Source organism: Mus pahari, chromosome 7 (genome assembly GCF_900095145.1).
Source record: "Mus pahari chromosome 7, PAHARI_EIJ_v1.1, whole genome shotgun sequence".
In the NCBI taxonomy this organism is placed as follows: Eukaryota; Metazoa; Chordata; class Mammalia; order Rodentia; family Muridae; genus Mus; species Mus pahari.
This window is the reverse complement of record NC_034596.1, coordinates 71,470,438-71,491,805: the sequence shown is the minus strand read 5'-3', so window position 1 is coordinate 71,491,805 and position 21,368 is coordinate 71,470,438. Positions and strand designations below refer to the sequence as shown.

General features: G+C 42.8%; 1 protein-coding gene across 1 annotated transcript in view; it reads left to right on the top strand.

Moving 5' to 3' along the window:
* Esr2 (estrogen receptor 2) overlaps positions 1 to 21,368 on the top strand; it is a 44,095-nt gene that overhangs the window by 11,194 nt on the left and 11,533 nt on the right. The window contains exons 3-6 of the mRNA XM_021201420.1: positions 10,095 to 10,394; positions 14,441 to 14,579; positions 15,424 to 15,477; positions 20,614 to 20,747. Coding sequence (XP_021057079.1) covers positions 10,095 to 10,394; positions 14,441 to 14,579; positions 15,424 to 15,477; positions 20,614 to 20,747 — 627 coding nt within the window. The remainder of the gene's footprint in view (positions 1 to 10,094; positions 10,395 to 14,440; positions 14,580 to 15,423; positions 15,478 to 20,613; positions 20,748 to 21,368) is intronic.

The window sequence follows — 21,368 nt, the reverse complement described above, 5'->3', positions numbered from 1 at the left end:
TATATATACATATATATTTACACACATATATATGTATATATTTGTTTCTGACTTATACATATATGTCAGAAATGTAATAGAACCATGAAAAGTGCATAGAGTACAGATTTTGAATATGACTGCATATATTTTTATGAATCTACACATATAACTTACAGTCAACTTAGAGATTAAAGTTTATACACATTACAAACACATATACTTTATATATTTATCTTTTTCTTCTTTTAGATTTTTTTCTCTTTAAAATAAATCTATTGCTGGGAAGTGGTGGCACATGCCTTTAACCCCAGCACTTGGGAGGCAGAGGCAGGGGGATTTCTGAGTTTAGGCCAGCCTGGTCTACAGAGTGAGTTCCAGGACAGTCAGAACTACACAGAGAAACCCTGTCTCGAAAAAGAAAAGAAAAGAAAAGAAAGGAAAAGAAAAGGAATCTCTTTCTCTCTCTCTCTCTCTCTCCATATATATATGTATGTATATATATATGTATATGTATATATATATATGTGTGTGTGTGTGTGTGTGTGTATACATGTAACTACAGTGTCTGCAGTGCCTAGAGTTCTTGGGTCTCCTGGGACTGGAGTTACATGTCATTGTAGGCTACCCAGTGTGGGTGCTGAGAACCACGGGTCCTCTGCAAGAACAGCACACACTTTTAACCACTGAGCCATCTCTCCCACCCCATAGCTCGCTGGTTGTTGAAACTCATCTGTATACATTTTCTTATTTATGTATATTCACATTGGCTCTGCCTGTATTTATTTTCCTGGTAGCCAACCACTGTTTTGCTCATAATTTCTTGTAACTTTTCTCCATTTGGGAAAAAAAAAGTTCATCTTTTCTACATGATCATTTCTTAGTAGCTCTGCTTAAAAATTATTTCTTAAAACTTAATGTCTGTTTTGGATATGTGCATGGGTACCTGAGGAACCCAATGGAGTTGGAGGTATAGGCAGCTGTGAACAACCAGATGTGGGTGCTTGGAGTTGAACTAAGGTCCTCTGGAAGAGTGAGTGGCAAGTGCTCTTAACCATGGAGCCATCCCTTCAACCCCAGTCCCTCTGCTCCCCGGGCAGTCTTTAGTCCTTTCCTTTTTCTCTGTCCAGTGGACTTATGCCCACCAAATTTAGAAGTCCAACAAGATGTCTCTTAGTTTGATCATGTTCTCTGACTTGCTGGAGTCAATGATACTCTCTGTGTGGGACGTCCTGCTGGCTGCGCTCGCCACCCTACATGCTTTCCAAAGGTTTGTGTGTTAAAGACTGGTGATATAGACGCCTCTATTCTCAAACAGCTTTTGAGAAGTGGGGCTTTTGTCAGAAGTCTTTAAGTTACTGAGGGTGTGATTTCAAGGGGATTTTGGGAATCTATTATTCTTCTCTTTCTCTGTTTTGCATCTTTGTCATTAGGTAGGTGAGCAGGGTCCCTCTGCCCCTATACTGGCTTGCTGCCATTGTCATCAAATGCTCACATCAGATATTTAAAAGAATCATGTCTGCTTGAAATTTTTAAAACTGAGAGCTAATATAAACTTTTTCTTTTCATAAGCCTATCTTAGTTATCTGTTAGAGTAGCAGAAAGCTGACTAACAATGTCCATGGCCTCCCAGAATGCATTGGTTTCCTTATGAGAGATATATCTAAGTATCTCTATCTATAGATATACTACATATATGATCTATATTATGTAGATATAAATATATCTATAAATATCTAAAAGATATTTCAGTCCCACCCACTTTAATTATTTTTATGTTGGAAACTAGTGGGCTTCTTCCCAAACCTATTTTTAATCATTGTTACAATGTATAATTAAACATGAAATATATATAAACATGAGATACAAGTAGAAAAGACAGCTGTTTCCAGGAAAACCTAGCTGAAAGCTTTGGACAAAAGTGTAAAGGTCAGTGTGGAGTTGGGAATGGATGAGATTTGGGAGGAAATCATAAACCTAACAAGATCCAGAATTTAAATTGCCCTGGAAGTATCGAGGTTGTTTCTCTGTTTTGTTTTGTTTGGAAGGGCAGGTTAAAGTGTTATTTATTTTTATCTTATGTGTATACATGAGGCCTGAGTGTACATGGTAGAGACTATCTACAGTTACAGATGGTTGACATCCACCCAAGTAAGTGCCGGGAACTAAACCCGAGTCCTCTGCAAGATCAACGTGGGTTCCTAACTGCTGAGCCAGCTCTCCAGTCCCTGTGGCTCTGCTCTAGACACTGACCCTGGAAACCCCAAGATAGCATATTACATATCTGTGTACAAAAGGGACTGGACCAGTTGTTAGGGACGCTTACAGAGAAGGCCCTGGTCCTTTGATAAGTTATTACAGATGTTTTCTGTTTTAGGTTAAGCAGAATTTTAAGGTGAGTATGTATTTAGAAAATGGTTCCCAGCTTAGTCTTCAGATGCATCACCATATTGTCTATGTTGGCCAGTCTTAGCCCCAGCTTCAAGGCAGGACTCCTGGTAGGGAGAGCCGGAGTCTGTAGGAAGTGTCTTAGCTTCTTCACTTTTTTGCAGACTGCTCTCTTAGCTCTCTCTCTCTCTTAGTTCTCTCTCTCTCTCTTAGTTCTCTCTCTCTCTCTCTCTCTCTCTCTCTCTCTCTCTCTCTCTCTCTCTCTCTCTTGCCCTTGGGTTTCTTATCTCTGCAGCAGACTATCTGCTGTTTGGGTTTGAGAGGAACAGTAAGCAGACATGTGGGAATCATGACACGGTGTCTGGCGCTCCGTCTCAGCTCCCCTTAGCTCTCCTCATGGGATTCAGTGTTTCTATGAATTCTGACACAGTGTGATTTCCCCAGGCTCAGTACAGAGAAGTAAGGAATTGTCCACGTGGGCCAGGCGTGGTAACTCACACCTGTAATCTCAGCCCTTGGGAGGCTAAGGCAGGAGGATTGCTGTGGCTGAGTCCATCTCGGATGGTGTAAGACCCTGAAACAAAAACAAAACACAACGGGGGCCGGGAGACTTTCTAATCTCTTTGGAATTCCAGAAGATGTTGGGAGGGTGTGTGTCTCAGAGATGGGTGGATGTTCTGCCCTCCATGGAACGGAAAGAAAGACTCTTCGTGCTTCTCATTGCAGTGACAAATGTCTTCAAGGGAACAGTTGAAAGGATGAAACTCTTCATTTTGGCTGATGCTCTTAGAAGTTTCTGTCCATGGTCAGCTGGCTCGTTAGGTCACTGGGAGGCAGAAGCCTCAAGGGGGAGGAGAGAGTGGAGGGAAACAGTTTACTTTATGGTGACCAGGAAGCAAGGGAGGGCACAAGGACAGGGACAAGCTATGCATTTCAGATAAGCACAAACAAATCCCCTAACCAGACCTTGCTTCCCGGCCTCCCAGTAATGAAGTCATCTCATGAATCCACTAAGAGATCAATCCTTGGAAGAAGCCAGAGTCTTTGCAGCCCAGTTACCTCTTAACAGTGCTTCCCACTGTAGACCAAACCTTCCAGTGTGAGCCTTCTGGGGAGCACCTCACAGCCAGAGCATGTGAAAGGGGTCTTAACTATTCCTCTCTTCTTAAAAAGATTTATTTTTGCTTTGTCTACATGAGTGTTTTGCCTTTATGCATGTCTGTGCACCATGTTCATGCAATGCCCATGTAGGTCAGAAGAAGTCATTAGATCCCCTGGAGGAGTCACCCTGTGGGAGCTGGGAACTGATGCTGGGTCCTCTGCCAGAGCAGCGAGCATCCTTAACCACTGCGCCAGCCTCCAGGGCCTATTCTGCCTCCCTTTATGCCTGGCTGGTTTCTGCTTTTCTGTAAATCCTCTGGTTACATTTGTCCTTCTCTACTGTCTTAAAAAAAGTTTAAAACAAACAAACAAACAAAAAGTTTAAAACGGGCTGGAGAGATGGCTCAGCAGTTAAGAGCACTGACTGCTCTTCCAGAGGTCCTGAGTTCAATTCCCAACAACCACATGATGACTCACAACCATCTGTAACAGGATCTGATGCTCTCTTCTGGTGTGTCTGAGGACAGCTGCAGTGTATATGTATACATAAAATAAATAATCTATTTTAAAAAATTTTAAAACAGATATACATACACATTTAAATAAAAAAATTGCATATTTTCCCCCTCCCCTCTTCCTCTAAAAACCATAACCTCTTTGTTGTTGTTGTTGTTGTTGTTTTACACACACACACAGATACAGATACACACTGACATATAGACGCACAGACACATAACATATAGACACACACAGACATAGACACACAAAGATAAAGACAGATAGATATACACACATAGATACACATAGACACAGACACACAAAGACAGACAGACAGACAGACACACACACACACACACACACACTTTTATGTATATGATTTCAGAGCTGACCTCTTGGTTGGCAGCTTTTCCCTGGGAAAGACAATTTCTCGCAGTCTTCGCATGCCTTAGTTGCCCGAGGTTCTTTGTTTATGGGAGGGATCGCATGAGATGTCCCCTTTCCACATTAGCATGACTACGGGTGTTGTATTGGCTCAGGTCTTGTTTACTAGACCATATTGTTGAGGTCTCCTAGGTATGGCGTCCCTGTCACTTCTAGGTGCCATTCTCACAGTAAATTTCTTGGTCCCTTGTTTCTACAAGTTTTCTGCCCCACCTTTACCAATGTTCCTGAGCCTTGTGTGCAGGATTTGTGCTGTAGATGTATCCGTTGGGGCTGAGCACCCCACCAGCTCTTGTTCTCTGCTTTCTGGTCAGCTGTGAGTTTCTGTAATAGTCTGTCTACTGTAAAATGAAGCTTCTTTGATGAATGGTGAGGACTAAGGCTATTTGTGGGTATAAGGACAGACATTTAGAATGCAGTTAGGACTGCATGGATTTCTGCACTAGGAAAGCAGGGCAGTTGTACAGTCTCCTCTAAGATCTATGGCCTCTCTAGCCTCAGGCGGATGAGTGGGTCTTCTTTCCAATCTTGAAGGACTAGGGATTCTGCATTCACCCAAGATATATCTTATTGCACTGTTTACTTCCCTTTTGATTTATAAATCATATCTCTTACCTTATTTATTTTTGTTATTTCTGATCCTGCCCTTAAGGCTTAAGTATTTGGATGGTTTTTAAATGGTGAGAGGACACACACTTTTGCAGGGTGGCAGTGGTGTAATAGCTTCCTTCATATAAAGACACCCTGTGATATAAATATCCAAGTACGTGAGCTGAACAGACATGTATTTGGTTTGTATCCCTGCGCTGGGACAATAGTTTAGCATCATTAGGTGCCATCTCTTGTATTGATGGCTGTGTCAAGGATAGTAGGCAGTATAGAACAGTCATTAGAAGCCAGCTTTGGACCAGAATTCTCACTGGGTTGGTCACCATTTCCTAGCTTCTCTACCCAAGACAAATTTTAATTTTTAATTTTTAAAATTTGTCTATATATACGTGTTTATGTGTGCACACGTGTGTGTAGATATGTGTGTGTGCATGTAAATGTATATGAAGGCCAGAGGTCAGCCTCTGGTTCCCTCCTCTCCAGTTTTAGGATAGATTTTCTCACTGAAACTGGAACTCATCTACTTGCTGGGGTTACAGGTATATAGTGATGTTCCAGGCTTTATTATGTTGGTGCTAGGGATCAAATGGGATCAAATCCAAGTCTTTATCCTTGCACAGCAAGTTTTATCTATCTATCTATCTATCTATCTATCTATCTATCTATCTATCTATCTATCTATCTACCTACCTACCTACCTAAGACTTGGTCTCATTTAACCCCCAAGGTAATCTCTAATTTGCTATGTAGTCAAGAACAACTTGAACTTAGCCCCTCACTTCTACCTCTTAAGTGCTGAGATTACAGACATGTCCCACCAAACCTGCTTTCTATAGTACTGGGAATCAAACCCAAGAGTACTTCATGCATGCTAGATAAGTACTCTACCAACTGAGCTACACTGCCAGTCTGCATGTGCATCTGTTTTTAAACTCCTTATCCTCATACTGTACAAAAGACAAAAACATAGAGAAGTATTTTTTTCTTTTTTAAAGATTTATTTATTTTATGTATATGAGTACACTTTAGCTGTCTTCAGACACACCAGAAGAGGGCATCAGATCCCATTACAGATGGTTGTGAGCCACTGTGTGGTTGCTGGGAATTGAACTCAGGACCTCTGGAAGAGCAGTCAGTGCTCTTAACCACTGGGCCATCTCTTCAGCCCCTGAGAAAGTATTTTCTTAAGATATATATATTTTGTTTCATTTACCCATGGGGTTATAGTTGATTTTAAGTATTATGGCACTTTATTAATAAAGTTAAATATAAATGAGCCGGTCAGATGGCTCAGCTGGTAAGAGCACTTGCCACTAATCCTAACTACCTGAGTTCAATCCCCAAGACCCACAAGGCAGGAGGTGGAAACTGACTCTGGTAAGTTCTCCTCTGACCTCCACATGTACACAGTGACACATGTACAACCACACACACACACACACACACACACACACACACACACATGTGCACACACATGCATGCACACAGACACAGAGGCACATAGATTAATTAATTTTTAAAAACATAATAATTTTTTTTAAAAATTCAATACATGTTAAGCTTTCAGCTCTTCTGGTTCTGAGTTAGGTCCAAATGTCACTACACCGACACAGCCTTTTTTTTTTTTTTTTTAAATTAAAGTAACAGAATCAAATAGGTGAAAGCAAGCCCCAGCATCCTGCATGCTATCTTGAATTAATGCTTCATTCCTTTTGGTTGCTCACATTTCATGTTTTCCTACTTGTACTAGCTGAACCAGTTCCTTTAGTGACACTTCTAGGTACTTGCATTTCTGATTGATTTGAGAATTTCAGCTTCTTTGTTCCTAAGTAAAAGAATTCTTTTGCAGTTCTAACCCGAGTCACCTTTTGTTCTTCCATGTCGATGTCTAGGCCCCTATTTTGCTTTCTTTGTTTAAAAACCATTATTTATTATTATTATTATTATGATGATGTGATTTTATTAATTCAGTGCTCTCTCTCTCTCTCTCTCTCTCTCTGTGTGTGTGTGTGTGTGTGTGTGTGTGTGTGTGTGTGTGTGTGCACGGGCATGCTGAGGTTTGAACCCATGGCCTTGGGTACACTAGGTAAGCGCTGTACCTCTGAGCTCCACAGGACCCCTTATACAGGGATTTTTTTTTTTTTTTTAAGGTTTCTGTTTTCTTACAATTACTTCTTGAATGTCAACATTTCTGTGGTCATTCTTCTCCATTCCAAAAACACAAGAGTGGTATGGCTTTTTAATCATTGTTTAGTGGGAAGTGCCCTGAACTGTTACAGATTTGTTTTATGTGTATGAGTATTTTGCCTGCATGTGTGTGCATCGTGTGCATGCATGCCCTGTGCTCCTGGAGGTCAAGAGGGGGTGTTGGGTCCCCTGTAGCTGGAGTCACAGATGCTGGAAATGAAACCTGCCCTCTGCTAAGGTGCTAAGGTGTTAAGTGCTCTTGATCACTGAGCCATCTCTCCAGCTCCTACCAGGCATGGTGATACAGGGTTAGGATGCACAACCACTCCTGGGTTTCCTCCTGCTTGTCTTAAAAACAGAATTTTATTGTGTTCTGACTCATAAGCCTACAATAACAAAGCTATTTTGGCCCTAGTCCAGACATAGAAATACAGATCAGTAAGTCTGAATCTCTATTCAGGATTTCGCTATAAATAAATGTTATTATTGACAGGCGTTTACAATTGGTAGAAAAAAAGCTTATGGTATAATTTGTATGGAGAAAAATGTTTATCTATTTGGGGAATATGATCTGAAATATCAGCTTCATATAATATAAACGTGTCTGTAATACACACATTTAAAATTCCAAATAGAGCTGGGTGTGGTGGGGCACGCCTTTAATCCCAGCACTTGGGAGGCAGAGGCAGGCGGATTTCTGAGTTCAAGGCCAGCCTGGTCTACAGAGTGAGTTCCAATCCAGGGCAACCAGAGCTACACAGAGAAACCCTGTCTTGAAAAACCAAAAAACCAAAATCAAACAAACAAACAAAAAATTCCAAGTAGATTTTTAACCACACAAGTGCTTATGAAGATAAAGGAGAATACTTTTTAAATCTTTCTGTGAAACAAATTGACCATTTATTAAAGCTTTTAAAATTTTTTTATTTAAAAAATTATTTATTTTATTTTGTGTTTATTGCTGTTTGCCTGCATATATGTTTGTGTGAGGGTGTCAGATGCCCTGGAACTGGAGTTACTTATGGACAATCGTGAGCTGCCATGTAGGGGCTGGAAACTGAACCTGGGTCCTCTGGAAGAGCAGCCAGTGCTCTTAACCACTGAGCCACCTCTCCAGCCCCTTATTAGAGCTTCTTTCGGCAGAAGCCACATGAGCAAGCTTAAATACACAAAACAAGCTGCATGTAATCTATTGATCAGCATAAACATTTTAATGGATATGTGTTTGTTTCAACAAATTGGCTTATTTCAATTTATTATAAAGAAGCAATTGAATCCACCTACAAGGCACATTTTCATTGTAATACTTAATAAAAATTATAATATCACAGGCTTACACCAACATGGGACTTTTTAGTTTTTGTTTTTTGAGGGATGGTCTCCTGCACTCTTTAGTTGAGGCTGGCCTGGAACTTACTATGTATCTCAGGTTGGCCTAGGATTTGTGACAATTCTCTATGCTTAGGTTCTAGGCCTGTTCCACCACACCCAGAACAATGCTGGATTTAAATATATATACACATATATATATATATGTATATAAATATAATACATATATATATGTATTATATTAATAGAACAGAGTGCTTCACAGGCTTCGAACTTTGTTTATTAGTGTGTGTGTGTGTGTGTGTGTGTGTGTGTGTGTGTGTGTGTGTGTGCGTTACAGCATATCCATGGAGCTCAGACAACTTTTGGGAATCAGTTTTTCCTTGTCACTTTGTTTGGGCAGTCTCTCTTGTCCCTTTCTCAGCACTGCATTCTCTAGCCTAGTTGGCCTCTGGGCCTTTGGGCTGCTCTCTTGTCTCAGTCCTCTATCTTGCTGTAGGAGCTGGGATTATATGTGTGCTACATATATGGCTTCAGCTGCTGCTGTGTCTCCTCCTCCTCCCCCTCCCCTCCCCTTCCTCCCCCTTCTCCTCCCCTTCCTCCTTCCCCTCCTCCTCCTTTTTGTCTTCCTCCTCCTTCTTCTCCTGAGACAGGGTCTTACTATGGAGTCCTGGGTGTCCTGGAACTCACTATGTAGATCAGGCTGGCCTCAAACTCACAGCAGTCCACCCACCTCTGCCTCTGAGTGCTGGGATCAAAGGCCTGTGTCCCTGTGCCTGGCATACAAGGCTTCTTTTACTTGTATTCTGAGTGTTGAATTCAGGTCATTGAAGTGTATATGGCTGGTGCTGGTACTCACATAGCCTTCTCCCCAGCCCAAGGGACATAGTCTCAATAAGATTAAGAGCAGTTTATGAAATAGTGTATTTACTATGATCTCTAACTTTGTTTATAAATTATAAAAAGGCATAAGAGAAAAATACTAAAAGGATTTATGACAAAATTAATATTCTTTTTATTTTCCAGGCTTTTTCAGTTAATTTATTTGAAATATATTTGTGTAAGTATATAAAAAGAAAAAAAATACATGTATCAAATGTTTTAAAAATGTTGATAGCATATATCATTTGCTAGCTGGAATATCAATGTTAAAATCCTGACTTTTTCTCCTTTTCTACTTGAGAAAAATTCCTAACTTCCTATCTTGGAACTTGGGATCTATCCACATTCTTTAGAAGAGAAACAGATTTCAGGAGCCAGTGATAACCTTGCAACAGAGCAGAAGTTCCCAAACACATCGTGCTTTTAATACACCCAGACAGTGGTTATCTTTGTCCATGGCCTACAGACTCCAAAATATAAACTGGAATGATGTCAGCGATGTTGCCACTGCTGTCAATACTGCTGGGGCTAGGATTTGAACTCAGGGCCTTGTGTATGCAAGTCAAGCACTTGCCCTACTTACCGACTCCCTCAGCCCCTCATGGTTTTAGACTGGTCATTCAATGAGGTGGAATCTTGGGCAGAGAACCCACTGGCTTGTCATCTGCTCTCTTTAGGATCCAGGAGAGAAAGGTGTGGGTACCGTATAGTACGAAGACAGAGAAGTTCCAGTGAGCAGGTGCACTGCCTGAACAAAGCCAAGAGAGCCAGTGGGCATGCACCCCGGGTGAAGGAGCTGCTGCTGAGCTCCCTGAGTCCCGAGCAGCTGGTGCTCACCCTGCTGGAAGCTGAGCCACCCAATGTGCTAGTGAGCCGTCCCAGCGTGCCCTTCACTGAGGCCTCCATGATGATGTCCCTCACGAAGCTGGCTGACAAGGAACTGGTGCACATGATTGGCTGGGCCAAGAAAATCCCTGGTAGGATTCTCGACATCCTGACTTCATTCTGTTCATTTGTAACAAGGCCTGTCGCTCACGTTTTGGTGGCAGTGAGCTTCCCCTGGACACATAGGAGTTTGTTTAGCACTTTGTTTTGTCACCTTTTCTTTATAAGGTTTCTTTACATTCAATTTTAATTTTATGTATGTATGAACACAACTGCAGGTGACCAAGGAAGCCAAAGGTGTCAGAGCCCCTGAAACTGGTGTTACAGGCAATCGTGAGCTGTCCAGTGTAGGTGCCAGGAACTGAACTCAGCCTAGGTTCTGGGAATAGAATTGGGTCCTCTGCAAGAGTGGTACATGCTCTTAACAGTTGAGCAAAAGTTGTAATTTATAATGGTGGTGTTTTTCTTCCTACCTTATATATATATATATATATATATATATATATATATATATATATATATATATATATATATATATATATATATCAACATGTCCTGGAAGGTTAGATTCTGTTTAGAATTCCCAGAGTCTCAGATTTTATGTGAAATAGAGTAATTCAGGAAATATGGTATATAGAACTTCTTTCTACATCTGACTTTTTTCGCTTTTGACTACCAGATCCATCTTCCACACACTGTAACATTGGATATATCCACAAGGCTGTTGCTTACCTCTCATGTCCAGATGTGATCTGGGACAGAATCCAAGGAGGGACTTACCCAGGCTTTGGAACTGGACTTAGGGTCTTGGGGCCTGGTTCAAAGTGGATTTCATGTTGGCCCGTCTATTGCCTGTTAACGGCTCAGCTTTTGAGGAAGGGCGTGGTCAGATTGGGACTAGGTAGAACCAGTGTCACAGTGCAAGGGTAAAAGGTGTGCCAGATGCTACGAAGGAATGTACAAGCTATCATCCCAACAGAGAAAGGATCAGTATCATATACAAATAGAGTAAACGAGCAGTTGAAGCATAATAAATCAATGAAGCAGTGCATCTTCGTTCTATTGATATGGGCTCGTGCAGAATATGTACTTTTTCATCCTATGAAGTGGTTCTTTCCCTTGACCCCACCTAGTCCTCAACTTATGATGGTTTAGCTCACAGTTCTTCACTGTGGCTGTGATAGTTGAGAGAATACACTTCTACTCATCCTGGCTTTCTCCTTCTGTAAAAGATTCAAGAGATCACTTAAGCTATTTGATGCTTCATTATAAAACAGGCCTTGTACTAAATGGTTTTACCAAACTGTTCTAAGCATGTTTAAGGTAGGCTAGGCTGAGCTATGATGTTGAATAGGTTAACTTTATTTTCTTTATTTATTTTCTTTATTTATTTATTTTCTTTATTCTTTATTTTTTTATTTTTTTATTTTTTTTGGTCTTTCAAGACAGGGTTTCTCTGTATAGCCCTGGCTGTCCTGGAACTCATTTTGTAGACCAGGCTGGCTTCAAACTCAGAAATCCACCTGCCTCTGCCTCCTAAGTGCTGAGATTAAAGGCGTGTGCCACCATGCCCAGCATAGGTTAACTTTATTAAATGCACTTATTTTAAAATACTATTAAAATTCATGCACATGTACATAGACCTGCATCTGTGCACCATATGCAGGTGTGGAGGGGGTCAGAGGACAGCTTTCAGGAATCAGTTCTTTCCTTCTACAATTGATCGGAGGAATCAAACTCACATTGTCAGGCTTGCATGCAAAGCAGTTTTACTGGCTGAGACAGCGCTGGCCCTACGTTTTGTTGTTTTGAGATGAAAGTCTCGGGGTGGGCCATCCACTTATTTTACAGCCATCCAATAAATGAAGTCTCCCTCTCTCTGTATTCTAAGAGAGGTCAAGCTTCCCATGGTCTAGTGGTAGCAGGGGCAGTAGCTGTGTGAGCAAATTGTAAAGATTTGGCATTGTTGAACGATGGAGGAAGAGCTATGGAAGCCATGGCCCCAGGCACAAGTCTCTTGCAGCCATCGGTTGGTTTTCAGGGCCCCGTGTCTTCCGAGCTTTCTGGAGCTCTTCTGCTGTCCAGCTTTGTTTTGTCTAGCGTCTCCACCTTTGCCAGGACTATTTCATTTTGTCTGCTGTTTCCCAGAGAAGAAAAACACCGAGGTACTTTCCTCTAGTTTCTATTTCAAGTGTTTTCCAAACACCATGTGCGGCATCTCCCAGGAAGAATGGAGATGAGACTACTCATGATGAAAAGCTGTTCAGCTTTCTGCCTGCCCTTCCTACCCCTCCCCCATTAGTCTTTCTCCAAGCCTAGTGTTTGAAAGATTTGCAGGTGTCTTACATATGACTGTGAGTGAGACTGGAAAGTGTACAGGAATCAGGAACCTGAGCCAAGCACAAGCTTGTGGCTCCGAGACTTGCCCATCTGTGTGGTGTGTGTGTGTGCACGCGCTTGTGTGCATGTGTGTGCGTGTGTGCGTGCATGTGTGTGTGTGGGGGGGGTGTGTGTCTAGAGGCCAGGGATTGGCTCTGGTGTCTTTCTCAATTGCTTGCCATTTTATATTTTGGTACAGGCTCTCTCACTGAACTTGGAGTTCGCTGATTGGCTAGACTGGCTGGCCAGTAAGCCCCAGAGACCTTTCTGTCTTTTTCTCCCTAATGTCCTTTTTTTTTTTTTTTTTTGGAGACAGGGTTTCTCTGTATAGCCCTGGCTATCCTGGAACTCACTTTGTAGACCAGGCTGGCCTCGAATTCAGAAATCCCCTTGCCTCTGCCTCCCAAGTGCTGGGATTAAAGGTGTGCGCCACCATGCCTGGCTACTCCCTAATGTCCTAATGCTGGCATTATAGGTGCATGCTACACGCTACTGAGGATCACACTCGGGTCCTCATAGCTTCCTGACCAGACTTTACTGACTGAGCTGTCTCTCTAGCTTTGGATTTTTTACATCTTTATATTCATGCTCCAGTTACTTCTCCGTTGTGCACACTTACAGTGCCATTATCCAAAGGATTGAACATGTGTGCTTTTACACTGTGGGAACACTGGTAAGGTGTTTATAAGAAATCTTACCTGTAGAAGACTCTCAGAAGAAGGCAAGAACACTTCCGTTTTTCCCAGGAAAAACAGATTTGACAAGAGAGTAAATTACCAGCGGGGGTTGGGGGGAAGCACAGATAGGGATGTAGTTTAGTGATAGAACATCTCTCTACCATGTTAAGGCTTTGCTTCCTAGCATTTATGCACACACACACAAGTGCATGTACATGCACATACACACACACATAATTACTAGTTAGGAAGGGACTAAGCTGATGTTCAAAACAGCATCCATTTCACTCAAAGGCTATGCCTTTGACTACTATGTTTATATCTTGCAGTTCCATCTTATTACTCTGTGTTATCGAAGATGTTCCTATGTCCTTGGCTTCATGCAAAAGACATTCACTCCCCTAGAGATTCTGTGTTTCCTTCCAGTTCTGTGGCTAGCTCATGCCATGAGAGTGTCAACTGCTTTGGCTGCTATCCTCACTCGTTAGGAGAGAGTCACCTAGAGACAGGACCTCTATCCAGCATAGTCCCAACTCTGCATGGGAGACGTTACACAGTCAGAAAAACGATTTGAGTTGGCGCTTTGGCTATCTGCAGGAGCAGGCACAACTCTCTGCTCACTTTCCACGACCACCGTCTCCATCATCTAACTCCATCATCTAGACTCTAGCTACCCCATCCATCCACCTCCAAGCCATGGATTGGGACAGACAGGCAGCCCCTCCGACAGGTGAGCTTTGACATCCTCAGTAAGGCACAGGAATGACTGGGACCACACAGCCAAAGCTAACAGGCCTTATCTCTGCCTTTTGGGTTCTTTCTAGCATACTTCTGGGGAGTCACAGGATCTTTAGAAATACTAAACAAAAGCTTGTTTTCTGAAGGAGTCGGAGGTTGGAAACTGCAAGTCGAACAGCTGAGGTTCCTTTAACCCGAATTTAATCACCTCTTTGAACCAGCGATTGATTCCCTCCCTATATTGTTTGGGTTTCTTTGGCATTCGATAACTTGCCATTCTGTCTTTACAGATATGGGTTGCTGAGGGGAAGGGAGATGTGGTTCATGGACTCTTGTCTCCCCAGGCTTTGTGGAGCTCAGTCTGTTGGACCAAGTACGCCTCTTGGAAAGCTGCTGGATGGAGGTGCTGATGGTGGGGCTCATGTGGCGCTCCATTGACCACCCTGGCAAGCTCATCTTTGCTCCAGACCTCGTTCTGGACAGGTGAGACAAAATACCTGGCATTTCATCTCTGATCTGTTTAACTAAACAAAGCAGAGTGGGAACAAAGCCCTAGGTGCTGCAATTAAATTCTCACAGCCGAAAGGGCAATTAGAGGATGATGACCCCATCCATTGCAAGAGGGCATGGGTACCAGGATTCATATCCCATGATCCATCCCAATCAGTTGTGCATCAACTGTCCTGGGCTGTGGCAGGGAACTGCATCCTGCAGGATACTGGCCACTGAGTGCACAGTCAACAGAGATTTTTTTTTTTGCATTAAAAATTCTGTACTTACATTATATTCTTAAGTTGCTCTGAGTTGGGTGACCAGTTACATCTCTGGACAGATAATAAAATTCTTTTGGGCCTTCCAATCTTATTTTTTACATCTTTAATGCTAATAGTATCATTTACCTCTAATAGTGTTTTTCTTTTTTTTTTTTCTTTCTTTTTTTTTTTTTTTTTTTTTTGGAACATGTGGTAGGAAAGCTTTTTATTAAGGCCAAGTGGAAGTTAAAAGACACTGGGATGTGGCAGTGCTATGTCACAAATGGGTTTACTTAGCTTTCTTTTTAAAGATGGCACGGAGCAGAAACTAAACTTGGATCAGTTGAAATGTTTATAGAAGATAAACTGGAATGGCCAACAACAGCCAAGCTTTGTTGTAGGAAAGATGGAGAACTTTTGGCATACCTTTGAGTGGTCTGGAAACTCTCCATGGAGAAAGTCCTAGTGTTGCATGTTCAGCACATTAGAGAGTGCAGGGAGCAGAAGGAGGCCTGGTGCTGTGAACCTAAAGTGCCCGCCCCAACTCTTGCATCATAATCCTGTTACCACTTTAGGTCCTCAGAAGACCCTCACTGGCACGTTGCGCAGATGAAGAATGCTGCCCCAAGGTATCAGCATCCATTCTGCCTGTTGTCATGGATGGCACTGACAAAGAGCACTGTTCTGAGTAATGGAGGTGTTTTGTGGAGAACAGATCCCGTGGGAAGAGCTGAAGCATGGGATGTGGCTTGAGCAGGAGCAAGCCCAGGTGGTGGTGGACAAGAGAGGGAGGCTCTTGAAGGCCAGAGCAGTGGGGCAGGTACCAGACCCTTCAGTGACCATCTGAACAGCTAATGTATTGGCTGATGTGTGCCAGGGATCATACGAGACACTCAATGTGCGCCACCTTATTCAATCTTCCCAGGAGTCCTTTGGGAGGAAGCAACGTTCAGCATCCCAGTTCTTCAGTTAAGGGATGGGGAAGTGAAATAATTAACTTACAGCTTCAGGGTGGAAAGGGATGGAGCTAGACGTAGGGATCTGGTTCTAAAGTCCACGCAGAGCACAGTACACCCGTGGGAAAGAGAACAGGAAGGGAAAAGAGGAGGCAAAAGGCAAATTGATTTCATAATTTATTCTCGTCTTAGAGCACAGCCCCAGGCCCTACTCTGTTTCAGAAACACATGCCTTCCGTCACCTCAAGATTGTCAGTCAAACTGAAAGGCCAAATACCCAGCTAGGCCATTCATACACACACACACACACACACACACACACACACACACACACACACACACACACACACACACACACACACACACACACACACACACACACACACACACATACACACACACAGATCCAGCCTCAACTACCCAAGATAATAGCATATATATATGTTATTTATATATATATATATATATATATATATATATATATATATATATATAAAACACATTTTAATGTAATAGGTAAATTAATATAAAGAAGTTGCTATTCAAAGTTGGGGAAGAGTTGAAAACAAGCACCAAGCACTTGTTTTAGGTTTTTGTCATTGTTTTGTTTTTACTTTTGGTGCTGGATACAAAACTGAAAACCTCAGGCTTTACTTAGCAGACACAGAGTTAAGCTTCCACCTGAGCCATTTGTTCTTACTGAGATGTCTACAGAAAACAAAACAAAACAAAACAAAACAAAACAAAAACCTTGGATGTACCGAGAGTGAGAGGAAACCTGGTGATTTAGGCTTGTTTGTAATGAGGTAGGTTGTTGTTGTTGTTGTTGTTGTTGTTTTGGGCATCCACTAGAAACATAAATTAATGTGAAGATCTGTTTTAGGACCTGAGCTTTTATTTGCTCCCAAATGCATATGTGGCTGGCAAGATGGCTCAGTGGGTAGAGGAGCTTTTCATCAAGACTGATGACTTTAGTGTGACCCCTAAGACCACCCTGGTGAAAGGAGAGCACTGATTCTACATGCCCACACTCACACACAGGCGCATGCAAACACTCACACACACACACATNCACACACACACATGCACATATACACTCACACACACAGGTGCATGCAAACACTCACACACACACATGCACACACACACATGTACACACACGCACACACAGGCGCATGCAAACACACACACACACTCACACAGGTACATGCAAACACACACACGCACACTCACACTCATACACACACAGGCACACACACACATGCACACACACACTCGCACACACAGGCACATGCAAACACACACACTCACACACACTCACACTCATACACACACACAGGCACACACACTCACACACACTGCAATTTAAATAAAAACATATGATGAGCCTTTTTGTGCCAGCATCATCAGGAGACTGTGCAGAGCAGTTGCTGGACTGACGAGGAGTTAGAGCTACCTAGGACCGGCTGGCTGTGAACACTGACAGGGCTCTTGGGACTTGAATCTCCTTCAGGCTGCATTCACATTTAGTATTGATATGCTAAATGTTCTTGAAGAACATTTACTCCTAAATTTCAATTTACCATTTTAGCCAAGTATTTCCCATCAGTTAAGTATTTATGAAGTCTTTCTCACATGCTAAGCCACAAATGGGCTCCTTACCCCCTGTTCAGTGGCCACACCTACTGATGTGGAACCAGTAGCCAGAGATGCAGGGAGAAAATAGGTAAGTCCAAAGCCGAGACAAACCCCTCAATGTTTTGTTGTCGTATCAAACAGAATTTTTTTTAAAAATGAAAAAGTAATCAAGTAAGAAATTTTTTTCACATGCAATTCCTAATTTAATCCTTATTTGGCACTAATTCAAAACATACTTCTTTAATGTCCCAATCACATGTCTCTGTCTTTAACTCCAATCTCTTAACCCTGTCCTAACTTCTTATTCAGAGCTCCATTTCAGTCCCCAGTGAATGGCATGGATCCCTCAGTCTGTAGAAGCCCCTCCTCACTTATTCTACATAACTCATCTCAAAGCAGGAGGTCCTTAAGAGCCACGCAGGAGGAGTACTCTCTGCCCCTCATTTATTGTCTAAAAATCTATTTGCTTGCTATAGCCTGTGATGTGTCATTGGAAATGTTTGAATCCTGCATAAAGTGAACTGGTTGCCTGTGCCCACCTGCTGGAAAGGAGACAGCCAGGCCTGATTCTTTAGGATTAATTGATTGTTTAGACTGGAGCTTTTTATGTAAGGTACACCCCAATACCTGAACACCTCAGTTTTGGAATATTAATTTTCTTAAAGTGAAATGTTTTCAGTAAGGAAATAGGGGTGTTAATCCTGATTTTTAGGGGCTTTTCTTTGGAATGAGTGACAACTTCTGGAAAATAGGATTGGTTTCAGCTGAGCTGATTTGTCCTTTCGGGAAGTGTGTGTGTGTGTGTGTGTGTGTGTGTGTGTGNTGTGTGTGTGTGTGTGAGAGAGAGAGAGAGAGAGAGAGAGAGAGAGAGAGAGAGAGAGAGAGACAAGTGCATAGTTCCACTTGAGTTTGACTTTTCCAGAAGAGCAAAGAGTCAAATTATTTAACCATCAATGCACATTTGAGCATGGTGGGCCACATCTGTGCTAGTCCTGGGAAGGCAAAGACAAATTAGAAGCTAGCCTGGGCTATATAGTTAGACTCTGTCTGAAAAAAGGAAAATAAGTAGAACAAAGTGAAAACATCAGTTGGAGAGTTAGTGCCTACTCATTTCCTCTTTGGTGATGTTTTAAGAGCAGCTTCTCTGGGTAGCAAACATCTGGAAGCTCAACACCTACATTGTCAAGTAAGGATCCTTCAGCAGGCAGAGAGGCTGCTGGATGCCATGAGGCCTAGAGAGGCCCTAGGCCTCATGGCATCCAGTACACAGGCATTTCCTCTCCACCTGCCAGGTTTAGGCTCTGCTATCCTTCCAGGAACTGAGTGCTGAGGAGGAGGGGGGTTAGGGGAGGTGTGAAGATGGGGTGTATGGTGTAGCAGGGTTTGTACAAAGTTTGGCACCCTGCCCAGGGCTCTGATTTTCTGAGATGTTTTGTTGTTGTTGTTGTTGTTGTTGTTGTTGTTGATTTAACCTGTGAGTGATTTCTGGGGTCACTCAACTTCACACTTGCAGGAAGATGCCAGTATTTTCAGAAGTTCCTATTACAGATTAGGCAAAGTAAGCAGTTGCATACTAGCTGCTGTGTGTGTGTGTGTGGCCTCTGAATGCTTTGGAATGCAGTATCCCGATGAGCTGCTGTCACAGCTAGGCACCTAACAGGCAGGATTGGTGGTATCAGGTGGTGTCAGGTCATATGACTTCTGTGAAGGTTCTTTCTTGAAATCCCACACTCCCTAGAAGTGATCTGGTATGGGTGAGAGGAGACAGTGAGCCGTCAGGTTCCTTGTTTCCTTTTTTGGTTGTTGTTTTACTTCAGCCTCCTTTTGTAGTCTCATAAAAGAAGAGAAGCAGACCCCAAAGGCCCCCATTGCGGATGTGGTGCTGTGGTGCCTGTCACTGGGTGCTGCAGGTTTTCAGGAGCTGGGTGGATTTGTGGTAAAATCATCTGTTAGTCAAGGGCCTCCAGGACTCTGCCACGGAAGAGAACAGTTTTTGAGAGCAGTGAGATCAACTAATGTGTGCCTAGGTGGCGTGAGTATAAATCAGCGCTTTCTGGTGCATGTATAATAATTTATTTCAAAGGTAGATTTAACAGTTCATTCCTATAAGGCACACTTAAAAGGTTTGTCTAAGGCCGGGCAGTGGTGGCGCACGCCTTTAATTCCAGCACTTGGGAGGCAGAGGCAGGTGGATTTCTGAGTTCGAGGCCAGCCTGGTCTACAGAGTGAGTTCCAGGACAGCTGGGGCTGTACAGAGAAACCCTGTCTCCACCCCCCACCCCACCCCCCAAAAAAAAGGTTTGTCTAAAACCTTTGTTTTAAAACAAACCTTTCAGGCTTGGTGGCATGGCATACATCTGTCATTTCATCATTTCAGAGATGGAGGTAGGAAATCCAGAAATTGAGGGCTGACCTAGGCTACATAGCAAGACTCTATCTCAACAAAACAAACAAGACAAAACAAAAACAACCCAAAACTAAACAAACAAAAAAACCCACGTCGACAATTCAAAGTAGGAAACTTGTCACCTGTCCCCATGTCTGTCTGCTTCCCGTGACTAACCCACCCCCGACTGTAATTTTTCAATTGCGTGGCACTTTGGCTCTCTTCAAATGCTACTTAAATGTCTCTCAATTCCCAGACCAGTTTCTAACTTCAGTATGACAATATGAAGGTTTGCTGTTCTTGAGATACTTGCTTCTGGCAGCTTCTCTCATCAGCGCTTCCTGATGGGAGTGTGGGATCACCCTTTGTAATACGCTGAGTCATTTCCCATGAGCCTGTTTGACACAATGGTTTGTATAGAAGCTGTAGAAGTGGCAATTTCTTCAAGAAGCCCTCACGCAGAGGTGGAAGGAACCAGGCAGCCCCACTGCACATGTCTGCCTGAAAAATGGTTTAAGAATTTTTACAAAATGCCCCGTTTTTAATTCCCCCTCCCCTTCAGTGCTGAGGATGTAACACACAGCCTTACGCTAGGCAAGTGTTCCACCATTGAGCCTGTGCCTAAGCAAACCTTGTCTCTGTCTATGGGCATAGTGCTAGTGACTTCCTATGGCTAAGTAGTCTTATAGTATTTCAGAGGGTGTTCAGGGTGGAACTTGAGATGAAGGCTCTTGATGGCTGTCTAATGCTACGTGCTCCTTCAATTCCCAAATGAACTCTTGCAGGGATGAGGGGAAGTGCGTAGAAGGGATTCTGGAAATCTTTGACATGCTCCTGGCGACGACGTCAAGGTTCCGTGAGTTAAAACTCCAGCACAAGGAGTATCTGTGTGTGAAGGCCATGATCCTCCTCAACTCCAGTGAGTAGCCACACGGCCACCTTCTGTCTCATTTCAAAAGCAGAGAATGGCCTCCCTTCTGATTTCTCCATTCTGCATGGGGTTAGACTGTAGTTAACTTGTGCTAACTTGAGTGTAAATTATTCCCTGGATGCGCTCCTAGTGGTGGATTTGAAAAGTGGCTCCGGCCCATTGGCTGAGAAAGAAAAGACTGACCTGGGGGTGGTGGCGTTTGTCTTTAACTGTAGCACTTGGGAGGCAGAGGCAGACAGATCTCTGTGAGTTCCAGAGCCTGGTCTACATAGTGAGTTCCAGGACAACCAGGGTTACAACAGAGAAACGGTCTCACTCACGTGTGGGCAGAGAGGCTGGGGGTGGGATAGGGGGAGAATTTAAAGACAAGCAAACTTAAAAGTCTAGGCTTTCTTCATTTTATAAGATTAACACTTGTCACCTGTATTTAATGCTTTAGCTTCTATTTTCATACATCTACTCATTTGTTCAGTAACAACACATAGGTTACGGTCACATAGCTTATGGTATCAGGGGAGTCAGAAAGCAAGGTATGAAAAACCATGCTAGCCGGGCGTGGTGGCGCATGCCTTTAATCCCAGCACTTGGGAGGCAGAGGCAGGTGGATTT